At 51.4% G+C, this 17938-nt stretch overlaps 1 protein-coding gene across 19 annotated transcripts in view; it reads left to right on the top strand.

Moving 5' to 3' along the window:
* The window catches only part of RGS6 (regulator of G protein signaling 6), a 615519-nt gene that overhangs the window by 585227 nt on the left and 12354 nt on the right, over positions 1-17938 (top strand). For 10 of the 19 annotated variants that reach the window (XM_088839478.1, XM_055436097.2, XM_055436095.2 and 7 more), the window contains 2 exons: positions 2513-2602; positions 6756-6809. The exons of 1 other annotated variant lie outside the window; for it this stretch is intronic. In XM_088839478.1, the coding sequence (XP_088695604.1) occupies positions 2513-2602; positions 6756-6809 (144 nt within the window). The remainder of the gene's footprint in view (positions 1-2512; positions 2603-6755; positions 6810-17938) is intronic. 8 more of the 19 variants (XR_008687250.2, XR_016038168.1, XM_055436101.2 and 5 more) reach the window with 2 other exon arrangements.

Here is a 17938-nt window from a genome sequence, read left to right as displayed (position 1 = left end):
TGCTCAGTATTTGCAGGCTCAGACCAGCATTTTGGTGAACCAAAAAGCCACATAAATTCCGCTAACATTTAACCCCACGCTGGATGCTATGCACATATTAGAGATTAAAAACACATTGTTCCCACAAGGAACTTAAACTAGAAGTGGGCTGGACTTTTGTCTGAAATCTGCAGAAAAACACTCAGCAACACGTGTTCTCACGAAGCTTATTAACTCAGAACGCATCTGGATCATCAAAGTAGATTCAGATCGAAGCCAGTGCTTCATTTCTCTCGGCTCCTTGCAGTGGTCCTATTCCCATGAGGAGTGCTTCACCCTGCTTTTGTAAATATGGGATCATCTGTGCAAGAAAGAAGCTGGTGCCCAAACAGGTCTGTGTGTGGTCCCTCTTAAGATAGCCAGAGAGGGACCCACATGGCACCAAGTTGATGGTTGCTTTCTGCCTTCACTTTCTTTCTTTTTTTTTTGGCTGTGCTGGGTCTTATTTGCTGCACCTGGGCTTTCTCTGATTGTGAGCGGGGAGTACTCTCTACTGAGATAGGCCGGTTTCTCTTGGGGTGGCTTCTCTCACTGCAGAGCACAGTATGCTCTGTTGTGTGGGCTTCAATAGTTGCGGTACACAGTCTTACTTGCCCTGCAGCGTGTGGAATCTTCCCAGAACAGGGACCAAACCGGTGTCCCCTGTATTGGCAGGTGGATCCTTAGCCACTGGACCATCAGGGAAGTCCATGCCTTCACTTTCTTTCGAGATGGGTAGGGAGAGGGTTTTAGCAAGCCTTTGATGTCACCCAGCTTCCTCTGGGATGTACCAGCATCTCTAAAATGGCCAGGTACCTCTACAGGGTGCCCCCAACTGAGGAAAGTTCTCTACCTCACCCATCCCCTGGGAAGAATACCCGAGGAAAAGGTCATTAATGACCAGTCCAGCCTTTCCACTGAGCATCCTCTTCACTGGCCAGCTCTCCATTCCTCCAAGCCCTGGGGCCCTTATCCAGATTCACGGGATGGACATGGAGTGTACATCAGAGAAGCTGCTTCCCCGCCTAACGATCCCACCCTCCCTAGGGAAAGCCCACCCTCCTTTTAACAGGTCCTATCTTGGGACAACCAGGCTTTCTCATGCAGCTGTGCTGCCTTACATTTCAACTGATAAATAACCCTTTTTCAATCGATAAGCTCCCTCTTGTAATGAACCTGGCTTTCCTTGTCCTTAATGAGGACAGATCTATTAGAAAGGGATCACAAGGCTACAGGAATTAGCTAAAAGTCAAGGGTAAAATCCATTGCCATGGCCAGAATGTAATGGCTCTAGGAGCCCAAGAGAGCACCATGCCCCAGCCTCTGGCATATTTGCCCACAAGACCCCATGATCTGGCTCTAAGAGCACTCTTCCAGGTTGGGATGGTGGCCCTGATGTGCATTCAGTTCAGTTCAGTTCAGTTCAGTCACTCAGTCGTGTCCGACTCTTTGCGACCCCATGAATCACAGCACGCCAGGCCTCCCTGTCTGTCACCAACTCCCGGAGTTCACTCAAACTCATGTCCATCGAATCGGTGATGCCATCCAGCCATCTCATTCTCTGTCGTCCCCGTCTCCTCCCTCCCCCAATCCTTCCTAGCATCAGACTCTTTTCCAGTGATGTGCATTAACTGACCCAACTGCATCATTGCCTGTGGACTACGTTTTTTAGTTAATCTTTTTGAGATACTTTTAGATTCACAAGCACTTATAAGAAATACTATAGAGACATACCATTTACCCAGCTTCTCCTAACATAACATGTGCAAAAACCATAGTACAGTATCATGGCCATGATGTTGACATTGCTACCTCCCCTGAGTTTATCAGATTTCCCAATTTTGCTTGTACTCATATGTACGTGTGAGTGTGTGTGTGAGGTTCTATACAGCTCTATCACATGTGTAAGATGTGTCAAGATACAGAACCAGCCCTTCACCAAAGAACCCTTCCTGTTGTCTGTTATAACCACACCTCCCTCCCTCCTTGCCCCTCTCCCATCCCTGAAATCTGGCAACGACTTCTCTGTTGTCTGTTTCTACAATTTGTCATTTTGAGAAAGTCACATCAGTGGAATCATATAGTAGGTAAACCTTCTGGGGCTTCTTGTTTTTTCATTCATGATAATTCCTTTGGGATTCATCCAAGTGGTTGGGACCATCAGTAGTTTCTTCCTTCTAATCGCTGTGCCTGTGGTTTTAATCATTAAGCAAGAGTGCATCTCCATGTGGCACCAAGGCCCAATTACAAAGCTTTCGGGACATGATCTTCAAGGATCCTTTTACGCTGAGAAAGAAAATAGGTTTTAGTTGATGTTTTCTGAGTAGGGGGAAAAAAAACAACAAAGCAAACATGTTACCTATTTTTCCAAGTTCATACCAGCATAGTTTGGCTTGTTTGTTTCTTTCCTAACACAGTGGCTGATTGGGTTGCAATTCCCTTTAGTGTTGGGTGACAGTTCTGTCTTGTGTCTTCCCATCTCCCACCTCCCCAGGAGCACATCTACAAGCTGATGAAGAGTGACAGCTACGCCCGCTTCCTTCGGTCCAATGCTTACCAGGACTTGCTGCTGGCCAAGAAGAAGGTATCCCTGGGAAGGGAAGCCTTGCCTTTCTTAGCACTATTGACCTTTGCCTGCTGCTTGCTGCTGGTGTGACGTGAGAATACCATCCCTTGGGTTTTCTTTCTTTTCTCTCTTCTTCTTTCCCTCTGTCCCTGCTTCCACTCCAGTAGAAGACAATTAGGATTGTTACCACCCCAGCCCACCCCTCTGAGGTCCAGGGTGTGGCCTCCTGTCTCCCAGTACCCAGCATCTCCATCTGCCTGTCTGCCCACGGTGGAGGGAGTGACCACCTAAGAGGCCCCTGGGGCCCAGCCGAGGAGCAGAGGGCTGGCTGTGACATCAGCAAACCCCTGAGGAAACCACTGCTGGGTCCAGCCCCCTCCCACAGAATTTCCTGCCCCGATCAGCCCCCAAAGATGAGCGTGAGGCAAGGATCACAGCAGCCCCCTCTGCACAGAAAGGCTTAGAGTTCTTCCGGGGCCATGGGGCACTGGAAATCCTGCCTGGGGTTGTTCCCTTGCCTCTCTCCCATCCGCCACCTGCCCCAGAGCCTTTGCCTTTTCTTTTAACCAAGAAGAAATGGCATCCTAGCTCCTCCCACCCCACCCTCCACTCTGAATGAAGTCTTGGTTCCCTGCAGCCCTCGGGTCTAGATTTGGGGGTTCAGGGACCCCCCCCCATCATGCAGGCGGTGAGGGGTGACTGGAACAGGAATGATTGTGGCTGGATTTCTGGGAGGAGGGAAGGCAGAGCTGGAAGGACAGGGGGTGAGGGAAGGGGAAGGTAGGGGGTTGGCTCATGGTTCCAGTGTGCCAGCGAACACTCTGCGCTTTGCGGGTCTGATCTGAGGTCCATGAGGGGTTCAGTGTGGCTCTCCTCGCGCCAAACTCCAGGACTCGCGTGCCTCGCTGCTTAAGGCCACGCGCACCCCTTTCTCCCCCCTCTCAGCCTCCCAGTGGCAGTCCCCTAGCCTGCGGTTGTCCAGCAGTCCACTGTCTGTCCAGCTGCCTCTCTCAGTCGTACGGCCCCTCTTTCTGTGTGCTGTGACCTCATGGGCTGGGAGCCTGTCTGTGTACCTGGCTGGTAACCACATCACTCCCTAGACTAGGAGAGCGTTTCTCTCCTGCTCACCTGCCCTTGGGTAGCCCTGAGGACATCCCTGAGAGTCTTAGAAAGAGAAGCAGATTTGGGGGACACCTAGAGTGTCCGAGATCCAGCTTTCTTGACTTGATCCTTTCCATCATATGTCACTCCTGTGATGGACAATGTGAAGCCCAGCCTCCAGCCAGTTCCCTGGCAGGAGGGTGGAGATGGAAGGGCCCTGATGGAGCAGGCTGACATCCCCCCAAATAATGGTTCTGATACCCAGTTGTTCAAGAAAGGTGAAGACTTTTAGTATCAGCAGCCCAGATCTCAGGGGAGAAGGTCAAAGTGAGCGTTCCATATTTCCTGCAGCTCAAGACCCTGAACCAATCCCAGTGTGGGGAAGTTGTGGGCTCCCACAGTTGGGGTTACCTGGGCTTGTCCATATATGTGTCCACATACACATAGAAGAAGCCAGAGGCCATTCAGTTTCCTTGTGAGTCTGAATGCAAAGGGAAAACACACCTCTGTGCAAGGAGTGGGACTGAGGTTCCTGTGTCCTCAAGTCCTCCTGTACAAGAAAAGCTTCACAAGGGAGGTCACTCAGGTGAGGCGGGAACAGACGGCCTGCCTGTGATATGTCACCAACGAGACTTATTAGAATTTCCATCTCAGCCCTCTCAAGGGGTGTCCCTGGGGGCTGAAAGCTCTTGCCGAAGCCAGTGCCCTTTCAATATTCAGGGGGTAGTTGCTTCTAAAAACAGTGACAAGCCTACCTTTGCTTCTGTTTCCCCCTGAGCTCCAGGCATGGACTGGAGTTGTAACTCGGCACTTCCAGGTAGACCCAGAGTGTCTTCTGTTGCCGGGGTGGGCTCACCATGAGATCTACATGTCCAGGTCATGAAGGGATATAAGCCATAGTCCCACCTAAGAGGCGGGCTATTAAGTGGCCTCGCTTTTCTGCTCACAAAATCCCCTGATGCACTGTGGGGGCACAGCCTGCGGATCCTTCCTCCCTAATCCATCCTCTATCCAAGTATCTTAGTCATTCTGATGAGCCAAGTCCTCAGGGGGCAGGTGAGCTGGGCTTGGAGGACCCCTCCAGGACAATTTGAAGACCCCCCTAGGACCCCTCCAGCTTCCCTGGTGGCTCAGATGGTAAAGAATCCACCGGCAACATGGGAGACCTGGGTTTAATCCCCGAGGTGGGAAGATGCCCTGGAGAAGAAATGGCATCCCACTCCAGTATTCTTGCCTGGAGAATCCCATGGACAGAGGAGCCTTGTAGGCTATAGTCCATGGGGTCTCAAAGAGTCAGACACGACTGAGGGAATAAGCATAGCCAGGACGCTTAAGTATGATTTTCCGGGGCAGCTCCAAGGGCCTCTGCAAGGCAGAGGAAGCCAAATGAGTCAGGCTGATGGTCCCGCTCTGTGAGTAGCCACTCGATAGCCAGGGGATGAGAAGGACAGGCGTAGAATTCCACCTGTGGGGCCTAGGACCAGCCTGACTTGAGTCACATGGATAGCCCCCAGGTTGCCCACAGGATTGAAGCTGAGTGCTGCCATCCCCAAGTGCAAACTGGGTACGTACGGTGCCAAGCCCAGCACATGTCCTTCAGTGCTGTGTCTGAAGGACAAAGACCAGCCTGGCTCTGCGGCTGTGTGTCATTCATGTTGCATTTTCCTCCTGCAGTATCCTCTCTGTCTTCAGCAGCCAGCCTAGGGGATAGGACATGACGGCCAAGGCAGCCGTCTGACCTTGTCCCCAGTGCCACACAGTGACTGCCTTTTGCCCCCTCGGCTTCCAGCACGTCCTGCAGACCCACAGACCCCTGACTGCTTCTTCAGCTCTCTAACTTCCATTATTTGCTATGTGTGTGTCTGTGAGTGTGTGGTGTGTGCATATGAAGGTGTATGTCTGTGAGTATGTGTGTCCATGTGAGTGTATGTGTCTGTGAGTGTGTGTTTTGTGTGTCTGAGTATGTGTGTCCATGTAAGAGTGTGTGTCTGTGAATGTGTGTGCATCTGTGAGCGTGTGTCCATGTGAGTGCATGTAGTCTCCAGATTTCCCAGGCGTGGATTCAGGACCCTGGAACTGGGCTTTAGGATAAACTAGCAGGTATTTGGGCTTGTTTAAAAGCAGGAAACGTGGGGAGAGGGTTAGGTACACACCACACCCCCTCCTCCTCCTTAGAGGAGAGCTGCCTGGCCTGGGGAGTACACAAGGGCTTTGCCCCCTCTTCCTTCTGTGTGTATTGTGGGGGATGGGGGGTGGCAGGGCAGGGGTGCCCTCAGCTGAGATTCCCCAGGAGGCTCCTGAGCTGCCTGTCGCCTGCCACATGCTATGAGTAAACCTTGGAAGGGGTCACCTGCCCAGGCACCGGAAGAGTATTTTCTGTCCAGAATACTCCTTCTGAGACCCAAGACCTCTGTGATTGCAAAAGACATGGGCACAGAGAGCCTCCTTGACCTCAGGAGACAGAAAGAGCGTCCTTAGAGGGCCGCAAGGATGTCCTGGAAGTTAGCAAACTTTCTGGCTGGAAGATCTCAGAGCAAGTCCTAACCCAGGCTCACGGAGGACTTGATGGCCTCGCCTTGCCCATGGCCATCTCCTGACATCTCAATAGCATCCCCCCGACACCCCGCCAGCCCTGGGAGCTGGTCTGGACTGTGTCCCCAGTTGAGGCCCCCAGTTGTTCCCTGCACGGGGGCTTGGCTGGTTGAAAGCAATGATCAGGCATCGCCCAACTGTTCCCAAGGGCCCGGCTCCCAGCCCGGTGGCTCCCATTCCAGCCCGGAAGCAAGATAAATGACTCTTCTAGAAGCAAACACCCTCTCTCCTCGCTGCTCTGAGGAGGCAGCCCCATCTCTCCTGGGCTTCTGTTTCCTGTCTCTCCCACTGACTCCCGCAAAAAGCGCTGGCTGCTTCTCTCTTCCTGTTTTTTGTTTTGTTGTGTTTTTTTTTTTCTCCACTCTGTTTTGCTTTGTTTTGGTTCATTAGCTGCCGCTGCTGCTGTTTAGGAACCGTGTGTTATCTGAAGAATTTTTTTTTTTCTGTATTTTTCTCCCTATCTTTTTTTTCCCTAAAGCCAGAAAGTGAGCAAGGTCGTAGAACTTCCTTAGAAAAGTTCACTCGCAGTGTGGTAAGTTCAGCTGGTTTTCTTTGGTTTTTTGGCTTTCTTTCCGTTTTTCTCCGTGGTGGTTGTCGTTTCCTTCGGGCAGGGAGGGAGCCCAGTGCTCTTCCCCCAGCACACCTACCCGTGGTCTTCTGCGAGTGTTGGTGGCTTCTCTCCTAGGGACCGGTTTGCAAAAGACAAAAGGCCCAGCATCTCCCCCTGCAGACGGGTGCACGGCCCCCCCACCCAGCCCCTGGCCCAACATTTGCTCTCCTGTGCAAGGGGGCTTCGGGAAGGAAGAACCACCCCCGCCCCCGCCCTTGGGGCTCCTCAGTGGGTGCACCTTCTGCAGCAGCCCAGGGAGAAGGCCGTCTAGCTGGACCATGAAATAAATTGGCTCAGAACTGTAGCTTATCAAAAAAAAAAAAATCCAAATTTCCCTCTGGGACTCTGGCAGCCACACGGGTGTGGGAGGCAAGCTGCTGCTGCTGCGCCGGTGGCTTTTGCGTGTGCAGGAGGCGGCCGTGCTGCATGGGTTCTGGTGGTGAGGTTCAGCTGGCATGTGTGTGTGTGCGTGTGTGTGTGTGTGTGTGTGTGTGTTGGTGGCCTCTGCATGAGTTCCCATGTCCCTGACAGCCCCTTGTTAGCCTCCTTTGCATAGCGTGACAGGGCAGTAGCCACGGGGTGGCGTGGCCATGGTGGGGAGGTCATCCCCGTGGTGCCCGGTACAGATTCTGAACTGTGGTCTGTAATCAAGCACAGACTCATCTCCTTTTTCCGTAATGTTCTCTGTAAGATTGGGCTTCCCAGGTGGCGCTAGTGGTAAAAAACCCGCCTACCAATGCAAGAAGCATTGGCAGGTTCAATTCCTGGGTCGGAAAGATCCCCTGGAGGAAGGCATGGCAACCCACTCCAGTATTCTTGCCTGGAGAATCCCATGGACAGAGGAGCTTGGTGGGCTACAGTCCATGGGGTCACAAAGAGTCAGACATGACTGAAGTGATAGCACGTACAAATACTCTACAGACTGAGACACAGGGCTTGGTACACAGGAAGTAGCCAGTCCCCTTTTTTCCTGAAACCAGCTACTGAGTTCCTGAAGCCCAGCTTGCACTGTTCACATGGAACCAGAGAGCAGCCAGGGAGCCAGGACCCCATGCACAGAATTTGTCAAAGTTCCCTTCCCAAAGGGTAGAAACCCACTGATGCTAACTTGCGTTTTTCCTCCCTCTGTTGCAGGGGAGAGTCCTTGTAAACCTGACTACTGTGTGCTTAGTATCTTTATTTTATCCTTTTAACACAAATTCTAAGAATTCTGGGTGTACAGCAACCCGGTCGTTTACCTGTCATAGCTAGATGCATCTTAACCGAATTTAAACAGAGTTTTGAATTTGCTAGATGTCAGCTTCACAGCAACTCAAGTAGATGGCAATTAAAATATGGGTGCTCATCCCATCTCTTCTCTGGTCTTCTCTCTCTGTGGTCTTTCTTCATGAGAAATCAGAACTTGCAGAATGTCAGGCCTGTGATCCCCTGTCTGTCTTCGTGGCTGGTTTGTCGCAGCCACATAGCTTCACGCACCAAGAAGCTGCCATGGGCTGTTGAAGGCAAGGCTGTGGGAGTCCCTCCACCCTGATGGCTGATAGAAAGTGGTGGGAACTCATTGCTCCCTCTTTTCTGAGGCCTAGAGGCTGCAAGTGGAGAATGTTCAGGGATTTTGTTGACAAGCCCAGAGTATATTATGGAGAAAGCAAAACTCCTGCAACCCCGGGCAGACCCTTACCACGTGGGCTGAGGCTGTGAGAAGAAGCCTGGTCCTCAGATGAGGCATCCAGATCTCTCTAGGCTACTTTCCATGAGAACTGGGTGTTGGGAGAGCAAACATGATCTCGATGAAGCTCCGCAAGGAGCATTTATTGACGTCCCTGCTTCCCAGAAGTGGTGTTGGTTCAGTGGTTCTCCAAGGTCTGCTAACAAAGTGTTTGGAATGAGAAAGCACCAGACACCTTCCAAGCATTTGAAGTGTGCACCTGGGAGAACTTAGAGAGATGTTTTCAGGGCCAGCTGAAGGAGAAAAATCTCCTAAGCTCCTGAGATTTTTAGGCTCTATATGAGAGAAAGCCCAATCTTCCAAACCAAAACATTCCTAAATTGCCTGTTATTTTTCTATAAAGACTCTAAAGGGTCATGCATTCTGATTTTTTGTTTCCAGTAATAGAAATAGAGATAGACTTGTTTTGATCTACCCATGCTCCTTGTGATCCTGGGATAACACCACTTGGGGTAACCAGACAAGGCTGAGTTTGAGGAAATGACCCACAGCTCTAGAGCGGTAGCCACTCTCCGAATACTTGAGGCTGGAACTCAAGAATATGGTTTTCACAGCCCAGTATTCTAATCAAACAAAGTTAACCAGTCAGCCAAGATGTCTTGCAATTTGATAGCCATTTTCTGGAGCTAATATACATAAAGTGCTTGATTTCTTTGAAAGATGATCTACATGAATATTTCATCTGCTGTATACTGTAAACTATAAAACCCAATGAAAGGCTAGTACAGTAGCAATAATGGTCCTGGGAAATACATGAAGAAAGACCATCCACATCATGAGAAAATGAGGGAGTGAAGCTGGGCAGTTCTTGGACCAGGGATGTGAGGCCAGCTGCCATTCAGGACTAACCAGTGACAGGAAATGTTGATCCAGATCGTTCATTATCTTAGTCAGCTAACTTCTTATCAAGACTGAATCTGGGTCCAACATTTCTCCCATGCAGTGCTCTTTCTTTTCTTGGTAAAGGAGGAACACTTGGAGAAAGCAAATTGTTCTTTCTAGGACTCCTATATCACGATACGGAGGGATTATCTGTGGAAGGCCACAGAGGCCCCCTTTAACATGGGATCCTAGAAAGGAGTTCAGTATGGTTCATAGAAGCTGCTGGAGCTATGCTTGTTTGAGTGCAGAAGGAACCTTACAATCCCCAGTAGAGGCATTGTTTTTCACACGGCTGCTTTTAACGGAAGCTTCATTCTGAGTCATGCAGAACTTGAGTAGCAAGTAGCAAATAGGGGTTATTCTGTGCCAAGGCACTATGTACTTTGGCCACCTGGAGCCACAGAACTTGCATAAAGGCCTGCTTTTTGATAGGGCCAGCCCAAGTTCAGAAGCAGATATCACTCAAAGCCCATGGCATGGTGCAGCCAGCCCTTAGTGCATCTTTATCCAGAGCAGAAAACAGGATCCTTCTGATGGGCCCAACCCCAAAGGTGCCCAGCTGACCAAGTAAAGTGCAGCTGGATTTCAGCCCCTTCTCAACCCTCATCTGCCCTTGTACAGTGGATGGCTCACACCATCATACAGGGTGGCCCTGCTCACAAGAGCCCTGAGCCCAGGAAGAGCTGTGACACATAGCAGGTTCTTAAAGCGAGGGTGTGGGGGGGTACTCAGACATGGCCTCAGGTCAGATGAGTGGAGCCTCTTTCCCCCAGCTCTGGGCATTGGGAAGCGTCCTTTCATGGTGGCTATAAAATATGAAAGCCACAGTAGGAAGCTTCTATAGATTGTGTTTCCATTGCCTTCCATCTCCTCTTCAGACTCTCTGGTTGGAGGTCCCAGGCATTGCTGCCTGGGGAGATGGGGGTCTTCTCTAACTGAATACCACTTCCCACTGCTCAGGACCAACAAGCCTGCCATTCTCTGCCATCTCCCTGGTTTTGCAGTGACCTCGAGGGTGTGACGGGGGCCAAAGAGGAAAGACTGTCCATCCCCCGCTCTCTCTTGGGCGTGCTCGTTCCTTTGGGGTCCACTGCAAAGCCAGGGCCAACTAAGACACGGAGGACAGAAGGCTGTGGGAGAAAGGCAAGAAGTGGCAAAGGGCCATCAGCCAAGGCTCAACAACAGCAACTGGACTGTCCCTCTTCGGGTGGTGGCTGAAGCAATCCGGTGAGAACTCCAGAGGTGGAACTCGGAGGAGGAGAAGATAGAAAAAACCCTCTGCATCTCTGTACAAGAGACAGCACTTAACTCAGGAGAAGTGGCAGCCCCAAGGGACAGCAGCATCAGCCTCCCTGGACACCTTTGCCTGGGTGCTCAGCCCCAGCAGTCCTCTTGAGAGCCTCACAGGCTCCTGAGATGGACAAAGGAGTGGCTGGTGCTTGAGGCCTCGTAGGAGAGCAAAGATAAGAACCAGGTGTTCATCCCTCTCCTAAGAAAGCGTCACAGTTGGGCTTTGCCAAGGTGCTCCTAGGAATTGAAACAGCAAGGGCCGGGAGCTGAGGGAGCCTTGGCATGCACCAAGTGGCATCTCCATGACAAGCATTTCAGTTCTGCCTGCCAAGGAATGCAGCGGGGAAGTCAGATGAGACCAGGAAGCCCTAGAAGCCAGCTGTCACCCACCTTCTTTCTCCCTTTCCCCCCGCCCCTGCCAGAAGCCAAGGAAAACCTCTTGAGAGTAACCTTCCCCCACCTTCTGGGCAGCTCTGCACGCAGAAACCCCCAGCCCCATGCCCAGGTGCTGAACCAGAAGTGGAAGGCTGAGGCCCTCCAGGCACGGCAGAGGGCAGGCAGCCAGGGTGATCAGCCCACCCCCCTTCACCCACACACACAGCAGCTCCTTCTCCCCACCTGGAGGCTGTTTCCCCTTCCCCTCAGCATGTCAGGGCAGAGCCTTGGGCTCCACTGAAATGAGCTCTCAAACACCTAGACAGCAGAGCCCCTAGAGGGCCTTGACCTCAGTCGAACAGATCCTTTCAGCAAGGAACGGTCGGCTAAAAATCTTTAGAGTTGATTTTGATTGCACACAGTCCTTGGGCCCTGTTGGGATGTCAGGGTCATAGGCTATATAGCACCAGCCTGCTCCCAACGGATCTCAGAGCCCTGAGATCGAGCAGCAGTGAGACCCAAGTCTGCCTAGAGATGGAGGTGGATTTCACAGCCGTGCTTGGGAGGGAAAGCATGAACTGGTCTCTCCTGGGAAATGAGGACTTCCCCTAGGACTCTGGGAAACTCCTCAGAGCCCTGCCCAGGTTGACTCCTGCTTCCAGCCTCAGCCTGCTAGCAGTGTGACGTCAGGCCCATTGCTCGCCCTCTCTGAGCCCTGGTTTTGTCCTGGGTACAATGGCACAGGGACTGCGCTTCTCTCTGTCCTGAGATTTTTGAGTTGTACTAATCATCCCTCAGAATGAGAGAGGAGCCTACCCGAAAAGTGGCTGCCTACCCGAAAAGTGGCTGTCCACCCTGGAGGCTGGGAATTAAACCAAGGAGAGAACTGAGTTGGGTGTCCATTTAAAATCCTTTGACAAAGATTTGAGGATCAACACTGGCAGAAGTGAGTGCCACAGCCCCCTGACCCCACAGGCCCCGTCCCTCCATCGTCTGGGGCTCATTCCGCACCATGACCCCTGGAGGGCAGGGAGAGAGAGGTCACAAGGAACAGGTTAAGCACCGCACACCCTGTCAGCCACGCCAGTGCTGCAGTGCCCGCCCTTCTGGGACGGATGCCCAGCTGGGTGTGTGTTGGGAGGTGAGGTGAGGTCAGTTGGGCAGAAAGGTGGGCCCCATGCGGATACTGCCACGTCATCCTGGGCATGGGGCAGGGGCGTGGGAAAAAATGAAGTGTGAGCATCTGGGGACCTCAGCATCATGCTGCCGCCCTCCTGCTACCACCTTTTCTGGGCCCCTTTCCGGGTCCCCAGAGACCTCTGGGCTGGCTCGCCATTGTCCTCTCGGAGATGCCCAAAAAGAGGTCACGAGAGGGCGTGTCACCCTGGTCACAGTCAGCGGTAGGTTAAGTCTCCTCCAGCCTCTATTCCTCTCTCTCCATCTTGGGTCCAAGTGAAGTCTGAAAAAGCATGTTTACTCTTTTAGTTTTGTAGCTAGAAAAGGGAAATGTAAAAGCCTGATTTTTACAAACCAAAGATAAAATGTTAAGATGGCCGAACAAGCTTGGCTGGCAGGATACAGAGAAGACAAAGAGATAAAATGGTTCTCCTTGAGGGCCCTGGAGAAGGTCTTTCTGAAACCCTGGGGATGGGGGAGACTTTTATTTATCAAAAAGGTCAGAGGTGGTCATTTTTGAGAAACCCAGCCCTAGACCCTGCCACTCCTCTGGGAAGAAGGAGCCCCCAGCTATTGTAGCTGATGGTTCATCTGTCAACCAAAAGCAGCCAAAAACACTCTCCCTGCAGAGTGCCCACTCGAGCAAAAATGCACCAGTGACTCAGCCCCCGGACACGGGGGAGAGCTCGGCACTGCAAAACCGCTCCCTCCTCCTCCCTCTCCCCCACCCGGCCAGCTCCTGCCTTCCCCAGACCCCAATGATGTGCTGAGCAGTCAAGTGAAAGACTCCTGTGAGGCAGAAAGGCACAGCTGTGTGTTTACAGCCACTGATTCCGATCCAAATCGCAGCCCTGCCAGTCTCCCACAAGGCAGGCTGGGGGCACGCTGGGGATGGATGCGCCAGGCGGGAAGCTATTTCGGGAGCTGACCTGCAGCCCTTTGCCGTAACAGAGCCTTCTTCCCACCCCCCTCTCCCAACTCAGGAAAGACGTCCTTCTAGAAGGAGCTCCCACTTGAGAAGCAGCTGATGGGGTTGTGGGATTTCAGCCTGTTCCTTGTCACTTGTGCAGTCAGATTTCTGGCATCTGTCCCCAGGCAGCCACACGAGGACGGCCCGGGGCTCCCATCTGTCCAGTGAGAAGGCAGAGGGTGAAGGTGACCGACGGCAGGGCGCTTGGCAGGATGAGCAGCAGGGAGGGCAGGCATGAGTGGGGGACAGGATGCCCACTTCTGCCCAGGACAGAATCTGCCTCAGACCTGCCAGGGGAGATGTGGCATCACACAAGAGCAAGGAGAGAAACCTCCAGGCGCTAGCCAGGCTTTGGAATAGCAGGAACCTAGGAAGCAGACCAGACTGCCAACGTCAAGGTCAGGGAGAAGAGACCCAACTCTGCTTGTGTCCAAACCGGAGGGTTGGAAGTCAGAGTGCTCAAGGTCTAAGGACTTCAAAGGCTGAGAAGTAAGATGGCCGTGGCATTCCTCCGAAAAACAACGTGGGAGTCTTCCCTGTTTGTAAGCAGCAAATGAGTACTTTGGTTTGAGTTTGGGAAACTCGGTATTCTGGAAGAAAGGCAGAATACAAATCTGTAGGAAGGAACAATCCCTAAAACGTTGCTATGAAACAATGCTAACTGGGACACCACAGGGGAGCTGAAAAGAGCTTGGAGCAGGGGGATCTTCAGTTCAGTGACATTACCTGAAGGCCTAGGCGAGAAAAACCCTGGAGTGTTTGTTTTTAGGCTCCCCAGTTGGTGGGATGGTAGGATGGGGTGGGGAGTGTATAGCTACCCAACAGTGCCAACGTTCAAATGGCTGGTGAATTCGTACATCTATGTCCATGGGACATGCAATTTCTGATTGTGGCCACAAGGGTCCAGCCACAGCCCTGTCTAGTCCAACATCCTTTTTGATGACTCAGATGAAGAGACAAACAAGCCAGTCACATTCAGGTAGCATGGTCTGCCATGTGAAGACCATCTCCTTCAGGTAGAATGATGGGTCCAAACAACCAGGTATAATTTAACCAGATAAAATTTATGTTTAAAAAAATTCAGTCTCACAACTACAGGGTGACATTCATAGCCTTCATGTAATTCAAGTTTTAAAAACTCTGGGGTTCCAGTTGATCGCAAGCTTGATAGAAGTAAAAGTGGGAGGCAATCCCTTTTTTTTTAAGTATCTTTAGGTTATAATATGGAGAAGGCAATGGCACCCCACTCCAGTGTTCTTGCCTGGAGAATCCCAGGGACAGGGGAGCCTGGCGGGCTGCCGTCTATGGGGTCGCGCAGAGTCGGATACAACTGAAGCGACTGAGCAGCAGCAGCAGCAGGTTTTAATGACAAAGCGGAGCGGTCACAAGTGCTCCATTGCTCTCTGTGTTGCTCTATACCGTGGTGAATCCTGTTTCCAAGCTCTCTCGTTTTATCAGGAACTTCAACAAACTAGAGAAAATTTAGAAAAGAATAGCTGGGGAATCTGGAAGCCCAGCCAGATGAAACTGAAGTAGATAAACACGTCCTGCCCTGGCACTAGTGGTAAAGAACCTGCCAGCCAATGCAGGAGATTTATATAAGAGACTCAGATTCGATCCCTGGGTGGGGAAGATCCCCTGGAGGAGGGCATGACAACTCACTTCAGTACTCTTGCCTAGAAAATCCTGTGGACAGAGGAGCCTGGTGGGCTACAGCCCATGGGGTCTCAAAGAGTCGGATGCAACTGAAGCGACTTAGCACGCATGCAAGGGGATTCAGAAACCATCAGGAACTCTATGTTGGTTTGTCTCCCACAGTGAGTGGACAGTTCTGGATTGTTCCAGACAAAGCTAAAACAAACGAATAGAAGACATGTGCAGGGTCACTCTACTAAGAATATTCTAACAGTATCAACTTCCCAGGGGTGGAATATGTCACCTCAAGGAACAGGGAGCTCCCTGGAAACATTCAGATGTTGAATGGCCAGGGATATTGTAGAGCAGGTTTCTACACTGGATTCTACCCACCTCCTCCAAGGAGAATCCTCAGATGCATTAAATATTTGTGAAACATTGCATGTTATCATAGGTTTATAAATAAACTATGGGAAAGGAGAACAGATCAAATGGAGCGAGTTTGCTGAGACTGGAGAAGAAGGATCCAGAGGAGTCAGGTTTGACTCTACCTTGAAGGAAAAAATAAAGGTAGATTATGATAAAGTCAGAGCAAGACCACTGTCAAGTGGAATTGCTGCCCTTCAAGCAATTTGCAATTCAAACAAGGCAACATCATCCTTGCCTTTTGTTTTTGGTTTTTTAAGCCAATCGCTGCTTCTGCAACTGAGCCCTGGGCAACAGGACTCTCTCCCCGAATGCCTGGGAGGAGATTAGTGAGCGGAGGACACTCATACCCATGGGCTCAGGGAGGCTGAATACAGTCAGTGGGTTCCCTGGCTCTGCACTGGAGAAAGATTGGCCTGACATCATTCCCACCCAGAAAGGGTGTTGTTGACAGCAGAAAAGATGAGTTCAAGCCAGTCGCCTTTACCCAATGGGACTTGCTGGTTCCAGGTGGACAAGTTGGCACCCAACTTTCTCAGCCGGGCCAAGAGCAGAACATCCCCCCTGAGATCTTCGAGCAAGGGGAAATCACACTCATGGGCCCCCTCCTCCTGGGCCCTGCTGTAAGGACTCATCTTCAGCCCAACTCAGGGGAGCGACGAGCTCTCCTGTCACATTCTTTCCGGCTGTCCTGAGGACCAACCTGATTGCAAATGACACTCCCTCCTCTCCCAGGCTTTGCCAGGGCTGCTTTCACCTCATCATGGAATTGTATAATTATGGTGATTACGGCTTATGGCTTTTTCCTCTCCTCATCTTTTGCTTTCAAATTCTTTGAGGCCTCTCATTAAACATGGCAATCCCGATAAAGTCAGCAAAGTTTTAATAAGATGCATTTTGAAGCTAAAGAAAGCCCAGAGTTGATTGTTTCTATGACCCCTCATGCTGTTGTGGCTGCTAAGTCACTTCAGTCATGTCCGACTCTGTGTGACCCCATAGATGGCAGCCCACCAGGCTCCTCTGTCCCTGGGATTCTCCAGGCCAGAATACTGGAGTGGGTTGCCATTTCCTTCTCCAATGCATGCATGCATGCTAAGTCACTTCAGTCGTGTCCGACTCTGTGCAACCCTGTAGATGGCAGCCCACCAGTCTCCCCGGTCCCTGGGATTCTCCAGGCAAGAATACTGGAGTAGGATGCCATTTCCTTCTCCAATTCGTGCATGCAGGCTCAGTTGCTTCAGGCATGTCTGACTCTGTACAACCCTATGGACAGCAGCCCTCCAGGCTCCTCTGTCCACAGGATTCTCCAGGCAAGAATACTGGAGTGGGTTGCATTTCCTTCGCCCGTGTCCCCTCATAACAGGCCTTTAAAACTCTGTTGTGGGTGATTAATGCCTGGATATCAGAGGTAGGGGAGAGAGAGATGTGGAGGTCCGGGGTAGGGAGGATGATTTGTACTTTTTCACAGGGTTGGAGAATGGTTTTACTCCCTGCCCCCTGGCCTTTCTCATTTACACCAAGAGCATGGTGCATCTGAATCCCCGTCCCTAATGGAAAAAGACGGACTGTCAAGTAAGGATAGAGGGCCTGGCGTTTACATCATAGTAGGTTAAGTTGGGAAATAGACATGGAGCAGTTGACACAAAACTCAGTCAAACCTTAAGAGCTGCAGCAAAAGTAAAGAGGAACTGCTGGTGGATTCTCTGTCCTCAACAATGCTGGAAGGTTCTAAATATGTAAAGGATCCAACCATTAGCATTTGAGAGTGGTCACTGTCCTGTGGTCATATCCTCAAGGATAGTTTCCTTGGTAATGACAGCTTCAGAGCCCATCATTTGCTGGCCCTCAATCACAGCTTTGCTGAACTGTTTCTAGATGCGCAGGATGTTAGGAGAAGGATCACCAGGAAGGCATGTGGAGGGGGTTGGGGAGAGACAGGGTGGCCACCAGAGTCCCCAGCTTGCCCTTCAACAGCTTTGTGCAGGTGTGATGTCCGAGTCCCCTTTATTTCCATCTTCCCCAGGACTGTGTGGAGATCTACCCAGAAAGATGCATCTTGCCCTGGCAGGATTCTCTTTTGAGAGACTCCAACTGTCCCCTGGGAGCTGACTGCCCTGACCCATCACACAGCCCTTTAGCCAGCTGGTAGTTGGCTATCTGGGATATGACTGAGTAGCACCAACCATCTGAGGTTAAATGCTGTTGAAAACCTGGCACTGATGTTTTCCCTAACTGCAGTCTCATCCCCTACTGCAGATGACCTACTAGCTCTGCCCCCGAGAACAATGCCCCTTTAGTGCCCACCAGAATGTTGAGAGTGGGCTCAAGGTGGGGGTTGGGCAGCCCCAATTGAATTCTGTTTCTCCACCTGGAGTTGGGATAAGACCCCAGGCAAGTTGCTCACTTGCCCGAGGGGTACAGTGACACCTGCCGCTGGGGTGGATGTTGTCACTAAATGAGGGCATGGCAAACACAGCTGCCGTGTCTGAGGTGCTCACAGTGTCACACTGTTGGCATCCGTGTCGTGCAGATCTTGGCCTGAGAGGGACTTAGGTTCTCCTCCAGCTCCAC

The sequence above is a fragment of the Moschus berezovskii genome, chromosome 9 (genome assembly GCF_049115385.1).
Source record: "Moschus berezovskii isolate FMDL1 chromosome 9, NW_MosBer_1.0, whole genome shotgun sequence".
NCBI classification, from domain to species: Eukaryota; Metazoa; Chordata; class Mammalia; order Artiodactyla; family Moschidae; genus Moschus; species Moschus berezovskii.
Note: the sequence above shows the minus strand (reverse complement) of the source record. Positions and strands in the feature narration are given on the sequence as shown.